At 45.7% G+C, this 26,268-nt stretch overlaps 1 protein-coding gene across 1 annotated transcript in view; it reads right to left on the bottom strand.

Moving 5' to 3' along the window:
- Nucleotides 1-25,974, bottom strand: part of gatad2b (GATA zinc finger domain containing 2B) — a 46,178-nt gene extending 20,204 nt beyond the window's left edge. Inside the window, exons 1-2 of the mRNA XM_069688183.1 lie at nt 25,882-25,974; nt 733-1,116 (exon numbers count right to left, since the gene is read on the bottom strand). Coding sequence (XP_069544284.1) covers nt 733-1,115 — 383 coding nt within the window. The 5' untranslated portion in view covers nt 1,116; nt 25,882-25,974. The remainder of the gene's footprint in view (nt 1-732; nt 1,117-25,881) is intronic.
- Between the last annotated feature and the right edge of the window lie 294 nt (nt 25,975-26,268).

Raw genomic sequence — 26,268 nt, 5'->3', positions numbered from 1 at the left:
TTATTATTCTAAAAGCATCAGTCCACCTCTGAGTGCAGACAGCTTTCTGTTTTTTTTTAGTGAATCCTGCTCAGTTGTATAATCAAGGCTGTGTTCTTGTTTGTCTTGTTGTTCATTCAGAGGTTGTGATTAGAAGTGAGATGTTTGGTCGTCTGCTCACTGGGATGTCTCACTGTAATTACCCGACATTTTAACGACCACTCCCACCACACTTTGATCAAATATTATTCCTGAGATTTAAATCAGAAAAAAAACTTTTTATATCCAGCTTCATTTCAGTGGGCGGAGCTACATCTTCTTTAAACTAAATCAAGTTCAGAGGAGTTTTAAATCAGATCTGTAAGGATGGTTGTTACATCATTTGTAGTTTTAGATATAGTTTATGTTATTGTCCGTCTGGTTTTGTCTTACTCGACACTTTCTTCATCTCGTACTGTAATGGAGGACCACAATGGAAATTTCATATATGAAGTGAGTCATTCGTGATCAGCCTGTCCTGCCTGCATGGTTCCATCTATCTCCATACAGTTACAGTCACAGCTGCTTATCAGAAATAATCCCTCAACATATACGACCTCCTGCATATAGTGGCATTAGAGGAGTCGTGAAGTCCGAGAACACGGCAGTGTACAGGTTTATAATCATAGCAAAGGCTCCGCCCACTGGTTAGTTACTCCTGCTCCTCAGTCAGAGGGACTGAGAGCTTCGTCTGCCGGGACGCTGGACTCTCACCATCTCCTCCCGGCGCTCATGTCCACCGGCTCGTCCAGAACGTTCTCCTTCCCGTTCTTACTGGGTCCAACGTGGCCGCTGTGGCCGCCCAGCCTCAGACTCCCGTTCAGCTTCTCCTCATAGGCAGCAGCACCCATCAGGCTCTGGTGGTGCAGGGTGCTGGCTCCGGGGCCCTTCCCGTCCCCCAGGCTCCCTGCCACCTCCAGGGCAGCCAGGTCAGCCAGGTCCTTGCGTTTGAGCAGCGCCAGCATCTTGAGGCGCTCCATGGCCTCGTGGCCCTCCATCTTCAGACGCTTGGCCAGCGCCTCCTCTCGCTCGCTGGGTGACTCCAGGCCTCGCTTCAGCAGGTTGAGTCTCAGCGCCTCCTCGGACATCCGCTCCATCCTGAGGGGGACACGACGGGGTTAGGAAGGTCACGTGAAACAAACATAAGGTCAAACACAGAATACATCGCTTCATGTGGCGTAAAGTGCAAGCAGAGTTCAATCACAGGTGGACCAACCCAACCCCAACATGTGACAGCAGCAGTGGATCTGAATCTGTTCCAACAGGTGCTACAGTGATCTGGAGGAGGAGAAGCAGAGTGTAAAGCAGGCGTGAACACAAACACAACACAGTCAGTGTCATGTCACCGGACCGTCCGGTCCCCATGTGGAGATGTGAGGAAACAGAGTCCCAGTCATTCATTCATGCTCTTCAACAACAACTACAGAAGCGCTGTGAATCTCCTCCACCTCCCTCATTCACAGATAGTTTCTCTGCTTATATTGTGTCCATTCATTCAAAAGTTGTGTATTTCAGGCTCCACCGGGAGCTCTTGTGATCTCAGGAATCTCTGTCATGGTCGCTTCGATTGTTTCAGAGCATCACTCGTGCAGTCTCCGCCAAACAAACATGTTTGTGTCTTTAATAGATGTTTAAATCTGACACTGCGTCCTGAACTAAAGCGTGACAGGTGATACCTGATGTATTCAGACTACAAGTATGTCATGCTGTGTTCACATGTTTGCAGTTTGGTTCTCAGATGTTTTACTTTGACATTCATAATAAACTGAACGGTTCAGTCAGCAGAGTGAACGAGTGTTCAGATGGACTGTCTCTTGGCTCAGTGACCTCCTCCTCACAGGTTTTCACCAGTAAAGGTTCTTTGCTGATGCGGCTGCCGTCTCTGGTCCTGATGCTGCTCTCTCACTGGATGGAGCTCCAACACCAGAACACCTCCAGCAGAAAGATCTCAGCTTCCTCACAGAATAACAGTCTGCTCTTCCCTTCCTGGTGTCGGTCCTCCAGTCCGGTCTGGTGTTCAGATGGACCCGTTCTCCTCCTAAAGTCGACACCACCTCCCTGGTTCATGTTGAGGAGCAGATGATTCCTGCTGCACTAAGTTCTCCACCTGTTCTCAGTTGTCTGACTCCCCGAACCATCAGGGTGTTCAGAGAACATCTGTACAGAGTGAACAGCCTCCTGTTGCTACCACACATCAGACAGCAGCACACACCGGGTCCTGTCTGACTGATGTCTCCCTCCAGGAGAGTCGACTCACTGACACCCGAGAGCCTCCGACTCAGTGGAAGTTGTTGAATGTATTAGAGACACTGGAGAAATCAAAAACCATCACTGTCACCACAATCAGGCAGCTGAGAGTCACCGTTACCCACATAAGACTGACAAGCAGGGCCAGAGCCAGTGTGTGTGTGTGTGTGTGTCTGTGTGTGTGTGTATATATGTGTGTGTGTGTGTGTGTGTGTGTGTGTGTGTGTGTGTGTGTGTATATATATGTGTGTGTGTGTGTGTGTGTGTGTATATATGTGTGTGTGTGTGTGTGTGTGTATATATATGTGTGTGTGTGTGTGTGTGTGTAGGGTACATACTAGATATATTTCTAAAAAACCTCTACAGATGAGAAAAAGCAGGAACCACATTAAAATACTGCAGTTAAACACCTCTGAGTGGACTCAGGTGCGGCTCTACCTGATGTGGTTCTAGGTGGTTCAGGGGTCACCATTACCCCCCACTCCTCCACCCTCCTCCCCCTCTCCCTCCTCAGTGTGCAGTGAAGCGGGGTGCTCCACATCCAACACTGACCAACACATTGCAGCTCCAGGATGATCAAACTATATGAGCAGCTGAAGTGAAGTCACTCAGAGGAAGTGGGATAAGGAGAGTCTGGATCTCTGCAGCTGACGGTGACACACACCTCTGACATGCCAGCTCTGCGTTACCGTGAGAGACGGAGGAGCAGGAAGACTTCTGGAAGGACGACAACAACACATGAGCTGTGTCACATGACCGACTCCAGCGTGATCAAGCGGCAGAGCCAAGACGCTGCAGCAGAGGCACGAGCTGGACGAGGCCACGACGAGGCCGAACCACCACTGGTGGTCAGAGGTGGGAGACTTGGAGTGAAACTGAAACAGGATCTCATCCGTTTGTGTCATCAAATAATTTTCCAAAACTGATCAATGTAAAAAAAAAATGAACTCCAGGTTTGTACTACATGATGTTGTGCAACAATACGAGCTGTGACCTCAGGAGTCTGGTTCCTCTGCTGCCTCCGTCTGTGTGGAACCACTGAGTCACTCTACATGTGTATAACCTCATTAGCAGCCTTCTCCTCCATCATGTGGAGCAGACAACATGCAAATGGATCACAAACATCTGGACCGACACTGGATCCGGTAAAAAGGCCGTGTACTCCGTTCATTCAGACGGAGTTAATTGGGCACATTATCACTTAATCAGCTTCCTGTTAGCCGATTCTACCTGCTGGTGTCACTCCATCGTCTCCCCTCCTCTAGTGTACCGCCACCGTCTCATTCAGTCTGTCCTCCTGTTCTCCTCCTCACATCTACAGGAAGGACTCTTAATCATCCGACAAAACAATACAATAAAAACATTTACAGGGTGGGGTCACCAGATTTCACCTGGTAATATTGTACAGAAACACAGACTCCAAGAATCATTAATTACATCATTAAAGACAGTCTGTGACTGATGTAAGATGAATAGACTGAAAACTGTATTTTATTCAATAAAAGGTTCCTTTGAGGAGATCATCTGCAGTTGAAATAAGTCACAACCATCCATCAGTGATGTCATCATCCATCAGTGATGTCATCATCCATCAGCGATGTCATCAACCATCAGTGACGTCATCGTTGGTTTGTGAATGTTATGAATCCTCCAGTTCAGATTCTGTCCGTCACCATCTTGGTGGTTCAGAGAGGTTTGGAGCAGGAAGTGACCATATTTGGACGAGCTGGGGGAGGAGTCAGCGGTGGATCCGACTGATCTGATTGGAAACCTGACAATACTATAGTATTGCAATACTCAACAGAGGGTGAAATCACAGTAATATCCCACTGTGACTGAAGTATTGTGATGAGATTATTTCGTGGTGATCTCCTCCCCTACAACACTTCTTCTTCTCTAATTAATCTGTGACGCAGCGAAGGCAGTGCCGAGCCGCCGCCTCCATTTGCTGAGAGGAAAACACAAGCAGCTCCTGCTTCCTCCACTTTTAATGAGCCACAGAGCTGCTGAGAAGGCGCCGATGAGCCAATCAGAGCCAGCCGGGTGCTGCACGTCACTAACTGGCACCCTACACCCTCCCACCCTACACCCTCCCACCCTACACCCTCCCACCCAGCTGCCCCTCCTCCTGGTCACCGACGCCGCCAGCCTTTACATAATATAATGACTGTTACAGTCAGCAGCTACCACACACACACACACACACACACACACACACACACACACACACACACACACACACACACACACACACACACACACACACACACACACACACACACACACACACACATTGGGCTCTCTGCCAATGCAATAAAGGAAAGAAAGAAAAGGAGACATGGAGAGATGTAGAGAGCGACAGGGTGGAGGTCCCTACACCTACAACCACAACCACACTTCTAACACTAACCCTGGGACAGTGCAGAGGTGGAGAGGACAAGACAGAAGGGGACAGGACAGGGGTGGACAGGACAGAGGAGGACAGAGGGGGACAGGGCAGAGGTGGAGAGGACAGAGGTGGACAGGACAGAGGGGGGCAGAGGTGGACAGGAAGGACAAAGGGGGACAGGACAGAGGGGGACAGAGCCACAACCACACTTCTAACCCTAACCCTGGGATAGAGGGGGACAAGACAGAGGTGGAGAGGGACAAGACAGAAGGGGACAGAACAGAGGAGGACAGGGGTGGACAGGACAGAGGAGGACAGAGGGGGACAGGTAGACTCCTTAGGCTATGATTGTGTGGAGGATCAGAGACTGAAGCAGCCTACTCCAGACGTCAACACTCAGCCCTGCATTCCTACAGAAGGCAGATTTTGTAACCCCCCTCTGCTGCTGCAGCTGTACAGTACCACAAAAACTCCTCCCTGCTCCTCTCCCCTCCCCCAACTCCTCAACACCCCCCCCCCCCCCCCCCTCTCACTGTAAAAATAAACACATGCTTACTTTCAGGGGCCCCTTAAACGCAGCCACAGCTCAGAGCTTCATTTGTTCACATTACACCGGCCAATCAGGTGTGGCTCTGCTGGGGGGGGGGGGTCGTAGTAAAGGAGTGACAGCCAAGATACACACAGAGAGGAGGAGGATTTTATTCTTCATCTCCAGCTATCTTTGCACACGTCTTTGTGTGTAAGCTGCATGTGTGTGTGTGTGTGTGTGTGTGTGTGTGTGTGTGTGTGTGTGTGTGTGTGTGTGTGTGTGTGTGTGTGTGTGTGTACAGGGCTAGAAAGGAGGCAGAGATGGCAGCTCTCTCCTGACATAATGCCAACTCTTAATTCCCTCCTCCCATCCCCCACACACACTCACACACACACACACACACACACACACACACACACACACACACACACACACACACACACACACACACACACACACACACACACACACACACACACACACACACACACACACACACACCATGTTCTTTATGCAAAGAGCTGTCGATCAGATGGCTGCTGCTAAAATGTCGTCCTCAGAATTAAACCAGCACTGCTGTGGATCCTCAGATCAGATCTTGTTCTGTGTTCCACAGTCCTGTTGTTCTGTGTTCTCCGTGTGGAACCACAGTCCTGTTGTTCTGTGTTCTCCGTGTGGAACCATATTCTCACTGTGTTCCACATTGACTGACTGTAATGATAATTACAGTCAGTCAATGGTAATGTGACCATTTGTGACTACACTGCTGAAAATCATCTCATTTCATGCATGATGAGCATCATGATAATTCATTCAGCTGATGTAACCCCCCCCCCCCCACACACACACACACCTGTGCTATTAATTCCCCCATAAATATGGCAGTGATGGAGAAAAGAAATGGAAGTCGTGACACCAAACTGTCAGATGCCTGAATCCAAATCGATATCTTGTGATATCACTGGACTCTCAGTGTTGGATGAGCTGCTGTGGAAACTCAATATATTCAGTTTCAACTAAAACATGTGATTCCGACTGAAACAGAGTGTGATGATGAAACTACTGATGAAGAGGAAACTTAACGATATCCAACTCATGAAGCCCAGTGGAGGGACAGATCCACGTCATCAGCCACAACACGTTCACACAGTTCACACTCAGACAGGATGTCACAACTCTGAACTGGTGCTTCATCACCACCATCACAAGGTGAGCAGCTCAAATACTGGGTGCACAATACAAAGTCATTTAGCACTAAGGTGCTCTGATTTTCAGCAGGACCACCACATGTTAGCTCCACCACTGCATCAGTGACCCTTCAAAGAATGAAAGGAGACAGGCAGCAACCAGAAGACCTTCAGGACTCACCTGAAAGCTGAACTCTCAGGCAGCGTTGGACGGACCGCACCGCATGTTTCAGGTGCACGTCTGTACTGAAAGTCACGGATCGGTTCAGCACTACCTTTAGATCTGATTCATTATCGCTGATTCTGACAATTAATAATAGGATATATAAATATCAGGAAAATGAGAGAAATTACCATTACAGTTTTTCAGAATGAAATTTACTTAATTTGGGTCAAAAACCCAGTTAACTATTTAGGATGAATTAGTTATTAATTTAATAAGAATCCAACAACAGAAGAATCCACTAATTCTCTCAACTCTAACTATTGGAAGATTAAACACGAGACCCAGATTAAAGGTTCAAACTAGAAAAATGACACAGTAAAAAATAATAAATCTAATGGATTTGAAATTCTAGCATGTAGCTCAAACGGTTTAATTTACAATAGAAAAGATGGGAAGTGACTTCAACACAACACTGGTGAACTGGACATCAGACAGCACACGTCCCAGCAGGCCGATGGACCATGAAAACATCCACACACACTTTTCTTTGTGCGTCTGTTCCTCTTTATGAGCACGATAAGGTTGTCGGTTATATTCTCTGCATTAGACTGAAGATAACTGCTGCTCTGTGAAAGCGTGATGTCTCTGTTTTACGAGCAGGCATTATCATTACAATTGATTCAGAAAGCATAAAAACTAAATGGATCAGATCCTTCATGCAGCTGTTACAGATGTATCATGAAGTACCTTTAGAAACATCTGTAAGACCTGATTTACACTTTGAACACTCCTCCACCCGACAACACTTCCACATTAGATCAGATCACATCTTCACCGACAGACTGCAGCCAGCTACACACCTGGAACACCAAACCTCCCCTTTATTATTCAGACCTTTGAAAAATCTGTTTTGAATCAATTATGTGGACAGAAATAACCAACAGAGACCAAGGATCTCCTCCCTGCCTCCAATGATACACCGTCTGTTAGTCCTGCTGGACACCACTCACCACATGTCACAGCAAAGACAGGAACTGGTGTTTCACATCTTATTTATCACATAGATGTCTATTTGTTCACGGGAACGATGCTGGTTTCATGCAGACTAAAGTTAGTTATGGAGCTCCACAGGGTTCTGTACTTGGGCCAATAGTTTTCACATCATACATGTTTCCTTGAGATGATATTATTAGGAAGCAATGCGTAAACTTCATCTACCGTGCAGGTGACACTCAGCTCTATCAATGCTTGAAGCTCGATGAATTTAATCAGTGAGTGAAACTTGAAGTGTGTCTACAAGACATAAAGTTCTTTTTTACCACAATATGTCCTTCAATAAAAAGTCTCCAGGACTGCCTTCCTTCACTTCCTTAATATTACCAAAGTCAGGAACATCCTGTCTCAGAGTGATGCTAGAAAAGTACCCCATGCATTTGTTCCCTGGAGGCTGAACTGTTGATGTACTTTACGATCAGGATGTCCCAGTAACTCTCTGAACAGCCTCCAGCTGATCCAAAGTGCTGCCGAGTCCTGACAGACAGCCGCGACCCTTCTCCAGGAGAAAACAACCACTACCATCGCTTCGTTCAACATGGATGCCGGTTTAGAGGCGGTGCTGATCTTGTTGACTCTGCTAGCAGCTGCTGTGGAGTTAAACTCTGCATTTTATTATCTAATACTGCCGACATGCCCAAGAGGTGATCTATTCGTTGGACAACTTGTGACAGTTCTCCTGTCTATCAGCCCGACGGGACAGAACCTGGTCGGATCATGTTTCCACTGAAGGTCATGATTGATGGTGAGACAACGCTCAAGAGGTCAGACTGCACTGTGAAGTGAAGTAGAGGATGTTGTTGTTAACTTCTAACCAACACACGGTATCCCACAATCCTGAGGAGACACCGACTGCTTCATCAGAGGGAAAATATTCTCTGAATATTAAAACGTGTGTGATTCATGGATGTTGTTGTCAGATGGTGTCGGTGTGGACGTTCATTTTAAAATAGAGTTTCAAACTAAACCATATCGGTGTGGATGTATAAAACACAGAGCGGCTGTGGCTCAGATTAACTGGTGACCCCATCAGAAGGTTCAATCCACCGTTCCTTCTGTCTGAAGTCTTGTGACACTAAACCCCAGGTTGCTCCTGATGGCAGGCGAACACCTTGCATTCGTACATGTGTGAGTGTGTGTGTGTGTGTGTGTGTGTGTGTGTGTGTGTGTGTGTGTGTGTGTGTGTGAATGGATAAACGTTGAAAAGGTGCTGCTATTCAAGTGCAGAGCATTGACCAGTTCCACGCTGCCTGCAGTCCACTAACAGTGGGCATCATAGAGAAGCATGAGCGTGTGTCGGTCCGGTTAACTGTGGTGCCGAGCTGCTAGTTTATTGTCTATTTCTACGTGGAGTTCATAGAGTGAACAGCATGACTCCTTGAGCTCAGTCCTGCACACACAACCTCCACATCATCCGGCTTCGCTTCGGCCCCGACAGCACGCTCCCACAACGGGCTCCACCGAGGGGTCAGACCTCGGGCCAACGGGCCCCGACAACGGGCTCGGTGGCTGTTTTATTGTGCACTGAAGAGTTTAGGAGGCAGAGTGAGTCACCTCATCTGTAGTAACAGTTAGAGGACAAACACTGCACTTCACATAGCTGAGCTCCACCCAAACCAGCTGAATTAGCTTATTTTTTTGTGAACAATAACAAACTGATACTCAACACACACATTTTTGTATAACAGCAGCCGAAATTCAACACAATGTTCATGTTTTTTCCTGGATGCATTTGTTCGTTTTCAATTGATGAAGCTCACAATGCTCAATTCTGTCATAAAAAACAATCAATGTTTATTTCTCTACTTCCCTACACATTCCCTCTGTCTGTACTTCACATGGATTCAGTCTTTTCTTTCTTTTAATTCCAAAAGTCGCAGCATTCAGCCGACCTGTGATGTAACTTTGATCTGTCACTCACTCAGTGACAGACACTCTTTATAGCTCCACCCCCTCTGGTGCTGTCCAGCTGAAAATATTGTATTTATGTTATTGACCTAATTCATTAGCACCGTTTTTTTCCAGGTCAGTGTGAGTGTTGTGTTTCTGTCCTCTGATCTCTGTGTCTCACTGTGGGCGGAGCTCCATCTCTGCTGTGTTTCTGTCCTCTGATCTCTGTGTCTCACTGTGGGCGGAGCTCCATCTCTGCTGTGTTTCTGTCCTCTGATCTCTGTGTCTCACTGTGGGCAGAGCTCCATCTCTGCTGTGTTTCTGTCCTCTGATCTCTGTATCTCACTGTGGGCGGAGCTCCATCTCTGCTGTGTTTCTGTCCTCTGATCTCTGTGTCTCACTGTGGGCAGAACAAACACAGGTGGAGGCAGCGAGGGGAGATTGTCCTATCGTTAATTGATCGCACCAATAGCGTCGTTCTCGCAGACGAATAAATAAATAAATAAATACATACTGATATAATGGATCTCCAAATATACCCGGACGGCCGTCAGTATGGGCGGCAAGTCTAACAAGTGGTGAGCTACTGGTAGCTGGTGAGCGACGATTTAGACACCACTGCTCTACCTTGATAGTGCGCAGAGTGGAACTCAGACTTGCCTTTTATAACAAAGTATATTTAAGGTGTATGGGATGTTTGTAAAAGAGAAACCCGATGCTGTGACTGGTCAGAACGTGGTCTTGCTGCACTTTAAACCTGCACAGCAACAGCATGTAGCAGGCGCTCTGCAGGGAGTCTGGCATCGCCTGGAAAGCAGCTCCTCTTCACACCAGTTTGTGGAGTCGAGAGAAACCGAGCTTGGCCAGTGAAAAAGCTGCACAGTAAGCAAAATTCAAAGCAGCATATCCATCACCAAAGAGGAAACACTGTTTACTAAATTCTTCAAAACAAGAGTATGTTTCCTGTCGGTTCTTCACCATCTGTCTATAATAATAATGAAGTGTATTTATAGATCTTATCTACATCAGTCATCACAAATAGCTTTACAAGGCGCACATAAAGGAGCAGAGGACAGTAAATATCCACCTATATTTAACACTGATATATCATTAAAAACAGGTCAAAATAAATCAATAAATATGAATTACAAAAAAGGAGAGTTTCCAGAAGCAACATCAGTCTCAGACTGTTGGGCCGGTTCTTCCAGAGAAGTGTGCCGGACAGACAGAGCAGATCTACGATCTATGATCTATGATCTACGAGCTATGAGCTATGAGCTACGATCTGCGTTCTTCACCATGATCCACAATAAAGGCCGTTACACTTCATCTCAGGTTCGTCATGAAAACTGAATATTCATATCTGAGGGTCGGGGATGGAAAACATGACGAGACGATCACACATCCTTTCTTTTACATTACTCCACCGAACAGAAGCAGCACCGGGACTGGAACCGGTACCATCTGAGAGCGGCTGCAGGGGAGAAGACGACCCGGACATAGCAGCTGGACCAGAGGACAGGGAGGATGTGGACGACACTAATCAGACCTACAGAAATACATACTGGATATTTAAAGGCCGAAATAATAACGATAGTTTGGAGCGGGAAAAAGCTGATTTATCAGGTGATATGACCGTCATAAATATGAGCTGTACCTCAGCCAATGTGAGAACTCTGGGTCAGTACCACTCTGGGTCAGTACCATTCTGGGTCAGTACCACTCATCTAATGCCATAAATCCACACTTCAATACAGCTTTTGAAAAGCTCCACGTGCGGTCTTAATATTCATGAGAAGTTATTTTTGTAGTTTTGAGCCTCTGTTCAGTTGCTGTCTGCAGCTTGTTGTGTGTCTGTGTCTTTAAGGCACGTTGATATTAGTCACCCTCTCCTCTGGTTGGTGGAGTCTCTAATGAGTGACACACGCCTCGGCCAACAACAAGCTGTGTTTGCTCCTGTAGCTTCTGGCTCCGCGACAGAGAGAGCGCTCTGTTTTCTCCTCTGATATGTTGGACAGTGGGCCGCGCTGCAGGACGGACAGACGACAGCGGTGAATACAGGCCGGGTGCTGCTCTCTGTGGACCGCAGCCTCTGACACTCATGGTGTTCACACAGCACACACACCAGCTTTATAATCAAACTATAGAAATATGAACTCATAAAGTTTGGGAAGTTTATTGTTACTTAATATCAGTAGGAGAGTATTCAGAGGTGGGACTTTCTAGATTACATCTTTGGTGACTGAACATCATTATCAATATACTATGACAAATATAATATCAATTTCAAGAACATACAGTTGCAACACAATAAGGGTTAAAGTTTTAGATGTCAGCAGATATGTAACCGTTTTCTTTCAGGTATTTATTAAAATATGTTGCAGTGGTTTGTTCTACATCTGACCGTTGACTCTACTGCAGTTGTTCCTCTTTTTGAATGAACTCCTCCACTGACAAGCTGCTTTTAGTTCACACACGCTGTGTGTCGTCATCACATCAGCAAGTTAGAATATTCACAATATCAAGGTATGAATTTTTTTCATCACATTGAAAATAAAGTAGTGAAAAAACTATCATCCTGAACATCCCTATCCTAGTGTGATTCAATGTAGTGTGAATGTTTTATTTACATGAGGCTCTGGTTTATGACAGAATGACTTTGTTGTTGTGCTGATCAGCATAGAAGCAGGTGACCAGTATAAACTGTGAATGGAGCTCTGCATGTATATTATGATCCACATGTTGCAATAAGAAGGAACTGTGCAGTCCTTGAAGTGAAGCACCGTAGTGACACAATTGAGCTGCAGACAAGTATCAACCAGCAATAATGTCATCATCCATCAGTGATGTCATCATCCATCAGTGATGTCATCGTTGGTTTGTGAACGTTATGAAGCCTCCAGTTCAGATTCTGTCACCATCTTGCTGGTTGGGAGCAGTTTGGAGCAGGAAGTGACCATATTTGGACGAGCAGGGGGCGGAGCCAGCGCTGGTTCTAACTGATCTGATTGGATACCTGACGATACTATGTTCCGCCCACGATAGCTATAACCTGACTGCACCACAGGCCTGTCAATCAAACAGACACGTTCCCAAAAACAGGTCTTCTTGAATCTTCTTTTCTAATGAATGAGGGATTATTTTCAGATGGACCTCCAGAAAACTAAGAAGAAGGAGTGACTTTAGCTAACAACACCGAGATAACTGATGGACACATTTTATTCACTTTGGATTTGATGAGACACATTTCAGCATCGAACTCATTTTTCAGACCCGGAAGCTACGTCCACTTTTATATACAGTCTGAAGCTAAATGGAAAAGTGAAAAGCACACAGCAGTAGACAGTTAGTGTGGAGGTCTGCCTGGTGTAAGCAGCTCGCTCAGACCTGGTGAATAAAAAGAATAAACTCCACTGAAACTGCATCAAGTATTATTGTTGATATCCTGGTAACGCTTACAGCCAGCAGACTGATGGCATCAAAACACGGACCACTGGGAGCACATGTACTTCTGGTTCAGCGATGGTCTGACTGACTGACTGACTGACTGACTGACGCTGCTGTGTGCTGAAACACCTTGTTGCTCATCACACCAACAGTCCTACAGGAAGGTGGAGGCAGCGACAAGAGATGGAGAGATGTTCAGAGAACAACAGGAGTCATCAGGAGGCAGCCGCTGAACTCACTGGTCCAGCTGACACACACCAACAACATCTTAACAACACACACACATACATACATACAGACACACAGATACACATACACATATATATACACACGCACGCACGCACGCACGCACGCACACACACACACACACACACACACACACACACACACACACACACACACACACACACACACACACACACACACACACACACACACACACTGTGGTTCTCTGGCTGTAAAAGATGATGATGACGGGGCTGCTGGGAATATGACCATAATTTGCATATGGCTAGTTTTTGACACTAATGAGGCAAATCAGAACGCAGCCCATAGCAACAGAGATGTAATTGGTTGTGTGGAGCAGCTAAGGAGTTGATGGTTGTGGGATGCAGATGGAGAGCCAATGAGAGCGAAGCAGGAGATGCTGCCGGTGTTTTGTTGTTGGCCGGTCCGAGTGTTGACTTTGTACACAAGTCGGATCCAGCAGGACCCCGGTGTGATAATCACACACACCTCCATCTGCTGTCTGCGGATACACACGGCATAATGCTGCTCTTTATTAAACTAGACAACAGTTCATTCTGGGCGTTGCTATGACAACCAGTCGTCTATTTTTAAGCCATACCACTAATCAATTCCTGCTCTGCTGTCGCCTGAGGGGTGGGGGTGTACATATGCGTGTGAGGGTGGAGGCTACTGATGGGAGAGGAGGGGGTAGCAGTGGGGGCAAAGGAGGGAGGGGGGGTGCATTCAGAGACAAAGAGAGGAGCACAGGAAGTGAGAGGAAGAACGAGTGGTGAGGATCCATCTCATACCGAAACAGTCCACACACACACACACACACACACACACACACACACACACACACACACACACACACACACACACACACACACACACACACACACACACACACACACACACACACTGCTGTTAACCAGTCTGCCTCAGACTGTGATCACCGCCTCCTCAGGTGGTGCAACATACTAACCACATCCAATCCACTCCTCATCAATTTCTATATTGTAAATACAAAAAAATAATTTGATCAAATCCCCCTGAGTGAGCGACTGATCTGTAATTCAGCGAATCATCAGCAGAAATGTCCCGAGCTGGTCGGGCTTGGATCGGTTCTGCAGGAGATCCTGATCAACATGGATCCTTTTTTGATCAAACTCTACATTGTTGATCACCCGGCAATGCTGAGCTCACAGCAACACTTCACTGCGTGTAAATGAAATGTAGTGCATGTGAAAAAAATATCTGGGAACAAAAGCAGGAGAATCTGAGCTCTGACACTGAAGGTGGAAAAACAGATACGACCAAAAATGTTCAGATTCTGGTTCCACAGTAGTCCGGTGCAGCTGGACCCAAATTCACTGTGAGTATCTGGTCTGTTTATGGTTTACAGGGAATCGATCCATCCTACTGCGGTAAGACCTCAGGTTCATTTTAACCAATCAGCACGAACCGAATCCGGTTGACACTTCGCCACCGCTGCCACTACCTGAGGCCCGGTCCCACCAAGTGGTTTTACCTATATATTCACCAAATGAGAGTGCAGGACAGGAAGTTGGACTGCAGTGATCAATGACAACCTGGGAGTTTCTCAGCTGACGATTTGAATAATGGGAGAGCCTGACTGTCTGCCTGTTCACTGTATATTATTGATGGTAGACTACGTACAAAAAACATGTTTCAGTATAAAGTCCAGTCTCATACTGAAGACAGTTGTTCTGTCAGGATCACTTTAAGACTGGAGTAAAGTCAACACCACTATCTTACTGTAGAGGGTTTCATTATTGAATTTATCCCGAGTGGACTGAACAACTGAACCACCTGGTTTAAAAAAAGATTAGATTTAACCACAGACTGGATATAAAAGTGTTCGTAGCTTCCAGCTCTGAAAAATGAGGTCGATGCAGAAGTGTCTGAAGCTGCAATACCACCGAGTGCCACTAGAGGTCGGCTCCAAAAAGCTGCCGGCTCCATAGACTCCCATTCAGCTTCTCTCATCAAATACAAAATCAATACATTGTTTCCATGAGCTATTTCTGCTGGCCCCTCCCCCAGCTTGTCCAAATATGGTCACTTCCTGCTCCAAACCGCTCTGAACTAGCCAGATTGTGATGGACAGAATCTGAACTGGAGGTTTCATAATGTTCACGAACCAACAGGTGAGTCACTGATGGTTGGTTGCGACTTATTTTAACTGGCTGCCGAGTATATATATCAAAGTGTGTGTGCATATTGAACATACAATAAGGCAGCAGAGGCAAAAAAAAAACAACTAGACTGATATCCAGAATCAAACCATTGTGTTGCTGTGACGATGCTCTGAAGTTTGATGTTTACAAAACTGTCAGAGATGTGCCTCATGTTGTGGTACTACTATTACAAATTAGTTTCATGTTCCTTTAAAAAAGGCACGAGACATCTTTTTTTTTTCTTCTGTGTGTGTGTGTGTGTGTGTGTGTGTGTGTGTGTGTGTGTGTGTGTGTGTGTGTGTGTGTGTGTGTGTTTATTTATTTTTGCTGGGGGAACCGAGTGCAGCCGAAATGCATTGAGCCAGTCTGAGCCGGTTTGTAACCTCAGGGTATGGAATTATCTCTTAATGTGTAGCCGTTAGTGGTCAAGACGTCACACAGTAAGACAACCAGAGACAGAGCCGAGTGGGGGGAGGGTGGAGGGGGGCAGCCCGGGTGTTTTCACAGCAGAAACAGGAAAATCTCTTCTTTAAGAGCTGGCACTTTGACAAGAAAAGACTGAGTGCAGAACTTCAGACCACAGGGTGGGGCATGCTCTGTTTCAGCAGCCAGCGCCAGGAGAAGAAAGCAGTGGGAGCGTTTAGTCGGAGGCACGGACATCTTAAAATGGGGCTGAATGTGGCAGCCAGGAGGAGGATCAATACACAGCACAGACAATCAGCCACATACACAGCATGTAAACACCCCAACGTCACACTGCATTCTGGGTATTTCAGGCCCAATCACTGCTGGGTGCCGGTGACTGTTTACATAGGGAGCAGATGTTACTGGAGCTATTTTTAGGCAACGTAGATTTGGGACTGAACAATGAATATTGAAGAAATATCATTGTAAACGTAAGCTGCTCTTATCCATGGCTGTGTGCCTTCCTGTAGGTAGTAGACGGAGGCTGTTGGTCTCTGGTACCAGACTGCAGCCGACTCCTCGCTGTTCTCAGAAATAACAGCCGAGGCTGCAGCGGGAGCTTTGAGTGAGACAAAAGCATTCGTGACTTATTTTTGTCAGTTTGGCTTTCAAATAGCGCCACAGGTTCATTCCGGGGTTAGCAGCGTTTCCACCTGTCACATCCACATAGAAGAAGAAAAGTATAAACAGAACCCATCCGGATCATTTCAAGGTTTCTTATTTTATTCTGGAACTCCAGCAGAGGAAGTTTGAATGATTCAGACAGGCTGACTTCCAGATGCCTGCAAGGGGCAGTAACACAATGCCAGGCAGACATGTGGGCGTGTCCCTGTACAAGGTGGGCGTGCGCCTGCACGAAGTGGGCGTGTCCCTGAATGAGGTGGGCGTGTCCCTGAACTTGTTGGTTTAAGTCATTATTTGAAACTGGCCACATTTCAGAGGTTTCCATTCAGAGTATTTCACTCACATTTGTGCCTTAAAATAAAATATTATTCAGAATCACTGTGAGCAAGTAAAGATTACAACCTACCAGAACCTTTTTTTTTTTCTTTTTTTTTTATAAAGGTCACATATCGCCCAAATATAAGACAACTGTGATTATAAATGACTTCGAGCCTACAGTTACTTACCACTGGTAGCAGGTACGCTGAAAGACTACATCCAAATTATTAGTTATGTTAAACTACCTGTTTTTACTAGCATGCAAATACGTAGCATTTCCTGCTTCACAATAAAAGCCCCACGCTAGCTCGCTGCTGTGAAGGTTTTTGACTGGACCACCATCGCCAGGCCAGCCCTGTAAATGTGAACGTCTATGTGCTATATAAATACTGTGAAAGTGTCAAAATGCTCAGTCCACATTCTGTAAGTTTGTGATGTCACACGTCTGCCCTCAACCCAGTTCACTGTTCAACCTATCACAAGGAACAAAACTCAGAGCAGTCCTTCCATCATGGAGCTGGCAAACTATAAAACCAACAAAACCTGCTGTTTGGTTTGGCGTGCATCATACAAAGAAGAGACAGCCAATCAGAAGAGGCGGTCACTGATATCAATTTGCCTCAAAGACACAGGCACAAAACAGTTGTTATGGAGCTCAACAGAGACTCTGATGAGCGGAGATGTAAACTAGATCTGACGGTGTTTGTGCCTCTGTGCTCAACACAGACGCACGTATCATGTTTCCAGGTTGTCCGTCTGCCTCAGTACTTTTGTGAATGTGATTTTTCAAGAACGCCTTCATCGAAGTTCTTTAAATTTGGTACAAACGTTCATTTGGTCCCAGAACGAATGGATTCGATTTTGGGGGTCAAAGGTGAAAGTAACAGTGACTTCCTCCAATTCTTGTGAACGCAACATCTCAGGAATGTCTTGAGGTAATTTCTATAAATGTGGCGCGAACATTCACTTGAACTCATCGATGAACTGATGAGATTTTGGTGGGTCAAGGTCAGTGTGACCTCACGTCTGTCCCAGTCTGGTGAATGTGATGCCGAAGATCAGGAACAGATCCTGAATGTGTGACACTAACCTCGGTGTCCACCAACAAACTGGGCTGACTGTATGGATCTTCGGATCTGTCGGGTTGAACACGTGTATGAAATGTCTACGTTTTACAATCTGGAGCTTCTTTGCAGCAACCTCCATATTTGAAGCATTGTCTGTTGTCTTGGCAACAACTTTGTGTTCTATCAGAATCAGTCGTACTGACCAAGCATATGAACACGAGGATTCCTTCAAAGACTTCGCAACATATATCCGGACAAACATGGATGTCAACTGCAACCGGTTGGCGGAGGCGAAGTTCCAGCCTGAGTCACTGCCTGGTGGTTACCAGGCAGTGACTCAGGCTGGAACTTTAAACCATCAAACATCTTCTTATCCATATCAAAACTGCAAAATAAAACATGGGAAACATGTAATATTAGAGACCTTTGTCCTCTGACTTAAGTGGTTATTATAAGGTTAATTTAAGTATTTACTTTTACCAAGTAAGAGTATTTTTATTTGAGTATGGTTATTCACTGTTCACTGTCCCACAAACTGTTGGTGGTCAGCAGACAGCTGCAGCTGGATTATTAGCATACAAGAGACTGTTATCCCACCTGAGCCATATAAATACTGAGTCTCTGTACCATTTAAAAGGTTTCGAGTGCAGATTAGTCTAGAAGGCAAAAAAAATAACTTGTAACTCCTTTCTACAATAACCCTCAAGATGAGACCAGTAAACTCCTCCTTTGCTATTGCAGCTCATTCAGGACTGCTCCTAGATGGACCTGCGCTGACACTGTTTCCCAACTAGAATTTCGAAGTTCAAGAGCGACGGCTGTCATTTATCAAGCACATTGAGAGTTTGAGGGATTTCACTGAAAACTGAATCACTTCAGACTTTTGGATGAAACTTGACATCAGGATATTTGGAGCTCTAAAAAACTGACAGACATTTTTCACTGCTTTCTAACATTTTACAGCCAAATCATTTAAACATGGAAATAATCAGCATATTAAATAATACTCAGTAATAATTTTTTGCAGCCTTGAATTTGACAAATTGATGGTTTATAACAGGACTGTCAAATAAAAAAGAAACATTCAAAGAGATGATGAATCTTCCCAGACATTCAGCACTTTGATCTTTGACTCTGTGAAAACACGTGTTTAGTATGAATAAAGCAGCACAAGTATGACAGCAGAGGTCTCAGAAAAAACTCATCCCCGTCCCCTGGCTGTCCAAAATGATGCTGCTGACCAGGATTTTGATCCACTGACTTCCAGTGTGTTTCAGAATTGTTTTTTAAAATGTTATTGATTACTTTTAAAGCACTTAAAGGGCGGGCAGCAGCTACATTAAAGAGCATCCATATTTTCAGGAGCCCGAGAGGTGACCATGGTTTTGTTGTCGGGGGTTTGAGTCTCTGGAGCAACCTGCCTGAGGACGTGAGAGCCACTAAATCTCTGTCTTCTTTTAAAACACATTTTTATTTCAGTATGCTGGCTGTAACTAACTGCCTGCTGGCCTTTATTCTCTATTTTTTTTAATTGTATTTTTCTGAATTTTCTAATTTTGACAGATTTTGTTTTATACCTTGTTGTGGTCTAGAGAGGCCTTAGTATTAAAGCCTTTTCATCTCCTTATTGCCAAAGGTTACACATAGACAGTTATTATTGCATCACATACTGTGGAATATACTGTTTTGTTTTTAACAATATGAGATCATTTCATTATTTCTAAATTAACAACATTAATTTTCCTCCCCTCAAATAAGAGATCTAGCATCTATTTTGGAGCCACTATGACCGACTGCTGCACACTCTGCTACCCCGTTGTATTTGTAGTACGAGTGCACATCATCCATTCAGCATCTAAATGAAATAATAAGGCGTATATCTCCCACATTTCATGTGGAGTCCCAGATCCTGCTCGCCCTCCGGTGTGTGAGCAGGACTGCACTCGGAGAAGTTGACTGCGGTGACCTTGTGCAGCACCTGGCTAAATGCAGCACAGCAATGCAGCACCGATGTGCACGCTGCTTATTCACCCGCCCGATTAGTCACAGCTGCACCGCTGACGACTGCTGGGCCATTTCTTCATCTGACTCGGAGACGAAAGGAAGAGCAAACATTTCCTCACCTCCTTTCATTGTACTCCAGCCAGCACACAGCGCTGCCTGCTGCACTCATTCACACACATTCATCCACATCTCAGAGATCAGGTCGGGCCGGGTTACACGTTTCATCCACAACCACCACTGAATGATCTCCGAGATGATGGTACAGATCTCTTTCTTCTCCAACACATGGTGATGCAGACAGACTCCGTCTCTGCAGGTTGTCAGACAGGTTCCACCTCCAAACATCACGCTGCTGCGTCCACAAATACAAACCCTCGACTCTCAGACCTGTAATCTAGTCTGGAAGTCTCATCCAGGTTCCCCTGACTTCATGATACGCATCCAAATACAGAAAGATGATGCAACTGATTGAATGATGGAACAGACATGTTTTGTTTTTGGAAGCATATACAATTCACAGAAAAGTCATTCAAATATAAAAAAAAAAATTAAACGGCATGTGTGACTGTCATTTTTTCCTGATTTCCTGTTTCCACCGGCACCTGGTTGTAACGTGTAACCCCCCCCCCTCCCTCCAGGGTTGTGGTAATGCACCTGAAAGCTCTCATTAAACAACATGAGAAGAAGAAGACGTTTCTACTCCAGATCTTTGCGAGCAGAAACACACAAAGACGACTGCAGCCGTCCCAAAAGTTCTGAGGAAGTCCTTAAAAAAATAAATGAAGAGGTGGAGTCAAACTCTGCAGGTGGAGCGAGCTTCAAATCTAGAACAGCCAAGCACTGAACAGATGGTGCATCCACTAATCAATAATCGACGGCCAGACGAAGTGAGTTTGATGTTGGACGTGTGGCGCAAACAACAACCCTCATGTCAAAGATGAAGACAAAGACGAGCTGCTCATCAGCTCTGTCCAAGGAGAGCGAGTATCAAATAGTATTTTTGCTTGAAATGTTCCTCCGTAACTTGAATATTAATTCATTTCATTTTAGATTTTGGGGGAGCTCATGCACTCAGTAGTCCCACTGCAGCATCTATCAGCCACAAACATGTCAAAAGCCATTTGTTACTAAATGAAGGCATCTGTAATGGTCCACATATGAATTGTATCCTTCACCTCTCTTCTGAATGTGTTAGTTACTGAACACCAGAAATCATCCGAACAGCCCCCCCACCCCTCAAACCCCAAAGTCATCCACTGGGTGGTAAGTGGTTGTTCACATGAGTAGTTGTGCGAAGAATAAAAACCCTTTCACAGCTCCACACCTGGATAATCCGGCATGGAGAGCAGATCAGTCTGATGTTAGAAAGGATGATCTGACGAGCACTTCGTGGTGCCTTAACGGGATGTCCAGCAGATATATTTTTATATGTTTAGTGCCAGATCCCATTGAACACAGTCAGGTCGAGACCTCCCAACATCACAAGAGAGAAACCAAACAATCCAACAACTCCCTCATGAGCCACGGCTGGAAGAACAAACGGCATTTTACCAGGAAGAAGCCTCCAACAGAAGTAGACTGAGAGATGATTGACAGGTCGGGGTGAGGGGAGGGCAGAGAGAGAAACAGCATAAAGACACAACAACCAAAAAACGAATGACATCATGTGACATTTTAGCAGAAAAAGACAGATTTTACAAATTGTGTTCATAACGCTCATATTTACAGCATAAGACAGATGCATTATGTTCACAGGTGCCTGGTACACACCTGTGTAATGGTAAATGGTCTGTACTTGTATGGCGCTTTATCCCCTTTTGGTCTCAAAGCGCTTTAACATGGTTTTCCCATTCACACAATAATGAGACAGATCACCATGCAGGGCGCTGCCATCAGGAGAACATTCACACAGCGATGGTTCACCATCGGGAGCAACTTAGGGTTCGGTGTCTTGCTCAAGGACACTTGGGCATGTGGACAGGAGGAGCTGGGGATCGAACCACCAACCTTCTGATTAGTGTTCAACCCACTCTACCGTCTGAGCCACAGCCTCCCTGTAAGGTATTCAGGTGAAACTGATCCCCCACCAGCCTCATCCTCGGGCCACCAGTCTGCACTGCTCTCTGTGTTTCCTCTCCCTGAGCCTCAGACCAGCTGATTACCCGACATGTTGGACTGTTTTACCTGAAGCCTCGGCTGCTCTCTAGGTTTGGTCGGGACACAGTGAGACCACGAGAGCGCCATGTCAGAAAAATGACATGAAATAAGCTCTCATTTTCAGTTCGCTTCACAATCTCCTTCACATCAGGCGTGACAGGAGTTCATGTTTCACCCTGACATTAGATGTCTGAAGTACTCCTCACTCATGATGTCATGTTTGTACATGAAGATTGTTTTGAATAACTCATTTATCTTTGTTGTTTCATATAAAACTTCATATGAAACATTCTGTTGTTCAGATGGAAAAGATGATTGTTGTTTATGATTTACAGAACAAAATGGGATTACAATGGAGTTGTTAGCTCGCCAGTCAAATCTAATCAAACCACACCGACAGTCACAGTGCAGAGGAGATTTGAGTTATCTAACTCTTGCATATAATAATACTAACTTTACCTGTGATTGTTGTTTATTCACTTCTAAATATTAGAAATTCAAGCTCATGATTCTCAGTCTAAATAAAATCTTGCCAACAACTCCCACGATGACGACTCCGATCCCAAACCACCAACAATCAACGTCTCCTAATAGTTCAGTATTGTGTGTGTATTAAAGCCTGATATATGTTATTCTTCTATGCCATCAACCTTCACGGTCTATAGTCTCCTGATATATTCCTTCCTGACCATGAACACACCGTACAGTCCCTCCAGGGTTTTTTTCTTGTCATTGTTGTGATCAAAAAGGATTTAACGATTTTACAATGTTTTCCTCAAAAATGGCAAAGTATTTTTTTTGGTGGCAAAAATATCAATTCAAGAAAAAAAAAAAAAGTGAGAAAGATTGATATGTAATCACTATCTATGATAAAAAGCATATTGCATATCACTGAAATAGCTGGAAATATTTTAGTTCTCATCCTTTTTCTTTTTTTACTCTTTTCTCAAAGTTACAAAAACTTTCTGATTCATAAAAGTAACACACAGTCTGTTAGTTAAATATAGAATAATGAGGCTTCATCGTTGGTCAAAATAAAATGACACGAACTCAACAGCTTTCATTGCAGCTGATGCTCACATGTTGGTTTCCTCTGTAATGTTGGAGGTTCTGTTATCAGGACTTCACCACTTTAAGGGCCTTGAAGCAACTTGTGTTGTGTCCACCTCCGGATGTGGTCTGAGCAGATCAGATCACACCTGAACCTTTAGCGCTCCACTTGAGACCAGACCAGGTGTGAACAGGACCGAACTCCTTACTAAAAACCTAAATGGGCCGAGCAGGCCTGCCTTACTGCATGATCCAAGTACTTGTTGTTTCCTGCTGCAATGGAGATTTTGAAAACCGTAACATGCAGCTGAAGGGGGTGAGACAACAGCAGGTTTACACTAACTGTGAATCAGTCTCCCCACACACACACACACACACACACACACACACACACACACACACACACACACACACACACACACACACACACACACACACACACACACACACACACACACACACACACACAGTTACCCCAAATACACACTCCAGCACCAAATGTGGATTAATCCGCCAACAAAAATAGTCCTCTCCTGCTTCCTCTCCCTGTTTGAATATCATGTCCCTCCTATAGAATAAAGCTTTATGCTTTAACAGAGAAAAAAAAAACCCAAAAAAACTGAACAGTGAACAGGACTCACTCTGACGAAGCAGAAAGTCACAGCTTTTAGTTCCTGAAAGTTTGAGCTCAGGGTGACGGACATAGTTTGGTCAGAAGTAGAAAATAGAGCGGAGCTGATTAAAGGACCCTGCTGGTATATCGGCCTCCATTAGCTCATTACACAGATCTCATATAACAGCACAGATCAGCTGCTCAGTAACAACCAGAGGTACAGGAGGGCGACCATATTTATGAGATTATTTACCCATAAAATGCCCCCATGAGCTGTTACTTTATCGTCTTGGATGTTGTGTTTGGATTCATGAGAATTCCTTATTGAAAATTCTCAGAAGCAGCAGAACCGTTAACAATTTACAGCCGGGTTGAAATTCTTCACCGAGCGGCGGATCGAAGGGACACCCCATGTCTGTCAAATGCCACGACTTCCTGTATCCGTTTCAAATTAAAAGCCCCCATTTCAAATGAAAAGCCCTCTAGTGTTTCATCCAGGATTCTGCTATAAAGCATGTTGTGATCTCGTCCTGTTTCATTCATGTGAACACCAACATGTCTTATCTGTCTTGGATGTTCCTCATCAGAGTCTTGAAGTGTTTTAATCAAAGTTCATCTAGGAGGTATATGAGGTACTTCGGTACTGTGCTTATTTGAAAGTGCACTATAAGTTTATTCTTTATAATCAATATTATCACAGCAATATTGTGTATGTTAGAGGGGACCAACAAATCAAAAGTGAATTATAATCACTATTATTTCAATGAGCTAAATGACATCTTTAAAACAGTAACTAACTGAGGGCCTGTAAAGAGATGTCCTCAGGGTGGCCGTGTTGGTGTTGCTGCTGGAGAAGAGCTCCATCAGTGAGAACATCATCCACTCTCCATCAGCGGGACCTTTCATTCAGACAGACCCACTAGCACAAGGCTGAGTGTCCAAGGTGGACCGTGTTTATCTCCAGTGGGCTTCCTGGACCTCCACACTCACATGGAGATGTGTGAGGTGAGCAGAGTTTCCTGAAGAGGCGGCAGGACAGGACAGGACAGGACAGGACAGGACAGGACAGGACAGGACAGGACAGGACAGGACAGGACAGGACCGGACCCAACAGCTGGGTGGATGATCCACTGCTGAGGAGGTGCTGTCAGCTGCTCTGTCCAACAGCTCTCCAGTTTTATTGTCAAAGCTCTTCTGTTACAAATGACAACACCACGGTGTATTTAAGATGGCACGTGAGAGGACCAGAAGGAGCTTTTGTAATGGCGGAAGGTAACATTAACAACATTGGACTAAATACATCCGCTGCTCGCCTCCATCTCCGCGCAGAGACACAATAGGACCCCAGTGATGGAAGTCATTAGTGGATCCATCTGCATGTCACTCCTGTAAACCCCGAGGAGCAGCGGAGCGGAGCGGCACGGAGACACGAAACCCTCTCCAAATAATAGCTGTGCACGTTAAATATTGATTCCTGCTCGGTGTCTACCGTTATCTGGACATCTTCCTCCGGTAATCCGCCACTCAGGAAACAATCAGCCGCCCAGCCTGAGCTCAGCCGGGCCCGTACGCTCAAACGTTGGCAGCGCTGTCAGGCGCCAGGCAGCCATTTAGGTGCATATGGAGCCAGTTGCGTCTCCACGTAAATGGCTGATGCATTTCGAATTTTTCTTCCTAATTGCTGAGAGCCGTCAGCAGCCCGGCCTCCTCCTAGCGCCTTTTAATCCGCCACTCCGCTCACAGGCTGCGATAAACCCGCACAAACACCGCATCTCGTTCCGCTGCTCGTCAAACGAGGCTTTAGCAAGGTTTGGTAGGAGCGAGGCTCTTTCTCCGGTCCGCGTTAACCCCCAGAGACTCCGGATCAAACAATGAAACGGATTGGAGGCATTCCGAACAACGATGCCACCACAACATCTCCGTCAACGGCTCGATTATTACCGAACACACGCAGCCCGGTACCGATTAGAGATCCACTAACGGTTCTGATCAGGACCTTTACGTGGTATTTAAGAGTTGGAGGCGGCGTTCTGGTCGCCAACATGTCAGCTTCCACCAAGGAACAGCAAAGCGACGGCGATCTATTGTCTGACAGTATATCAGCACATCCGCCGGCTGGTGAACCACACAACAACCGACAAGCCGTCGTGCCGCGTCATGAATCCCGCCGCTGCCGTTTCAAAACACCGCTGACCGGAGCCAGGCCCCGCGCGCATCCTCGGACTCACCTGTGTCTCCTTTCGCCTCAGTGTGTACCGTCTCCGGGTTCACGGTCCGGTCCTCACGCGCTGCAGCGGCTCCTCACCACCAGTCCCCGGCACCGGCAGGCAGCACTGAGCCACTGATTGGGCCTTACAGACAATCACCTCCTCGGTGCAGCCAGCCCGGCCGCTCATTGGTCAGACAGGCGCTCCGTGAAGTCCAGACAGACCGCTGATTGGCTGTCCGTTTCCACGGCAGACCCAGACAGACAGGTGATTGGTCGTTCATTTCCGCGGCGGAGACAGGGAGAGATGTGATTGGCTGGTCGTGGTGTTGTTGTCTGTGTCTGGATGGAGATTCACGTTAACTCTAAAGAAACAATGTGTTCGTTTACATCCACTCCATTAACGGCT

Source organism: Brachyistius frenatus, unplaced genomic scaffold (genome assembly GCF_029030835.1).
Source record: "Brachyistius frenatus isolate BFR_SWC_R1_liver_20210118 unplaced genomic scaffold, ASM2903083v1 Contig_538, whole genome shotgun sequence".
NCBI classification, from domain to species: Eukaryota; Metazoa; Chordata; class Actinopteri; family Embiotocidae; genus Brachyistius; species Brachyistius frenatus.
The sequence above is the reverse complement of the archived record's forward strand: the minus strand, read 5'-3'. Positions and strand labels throughout refer to the sequence as shown.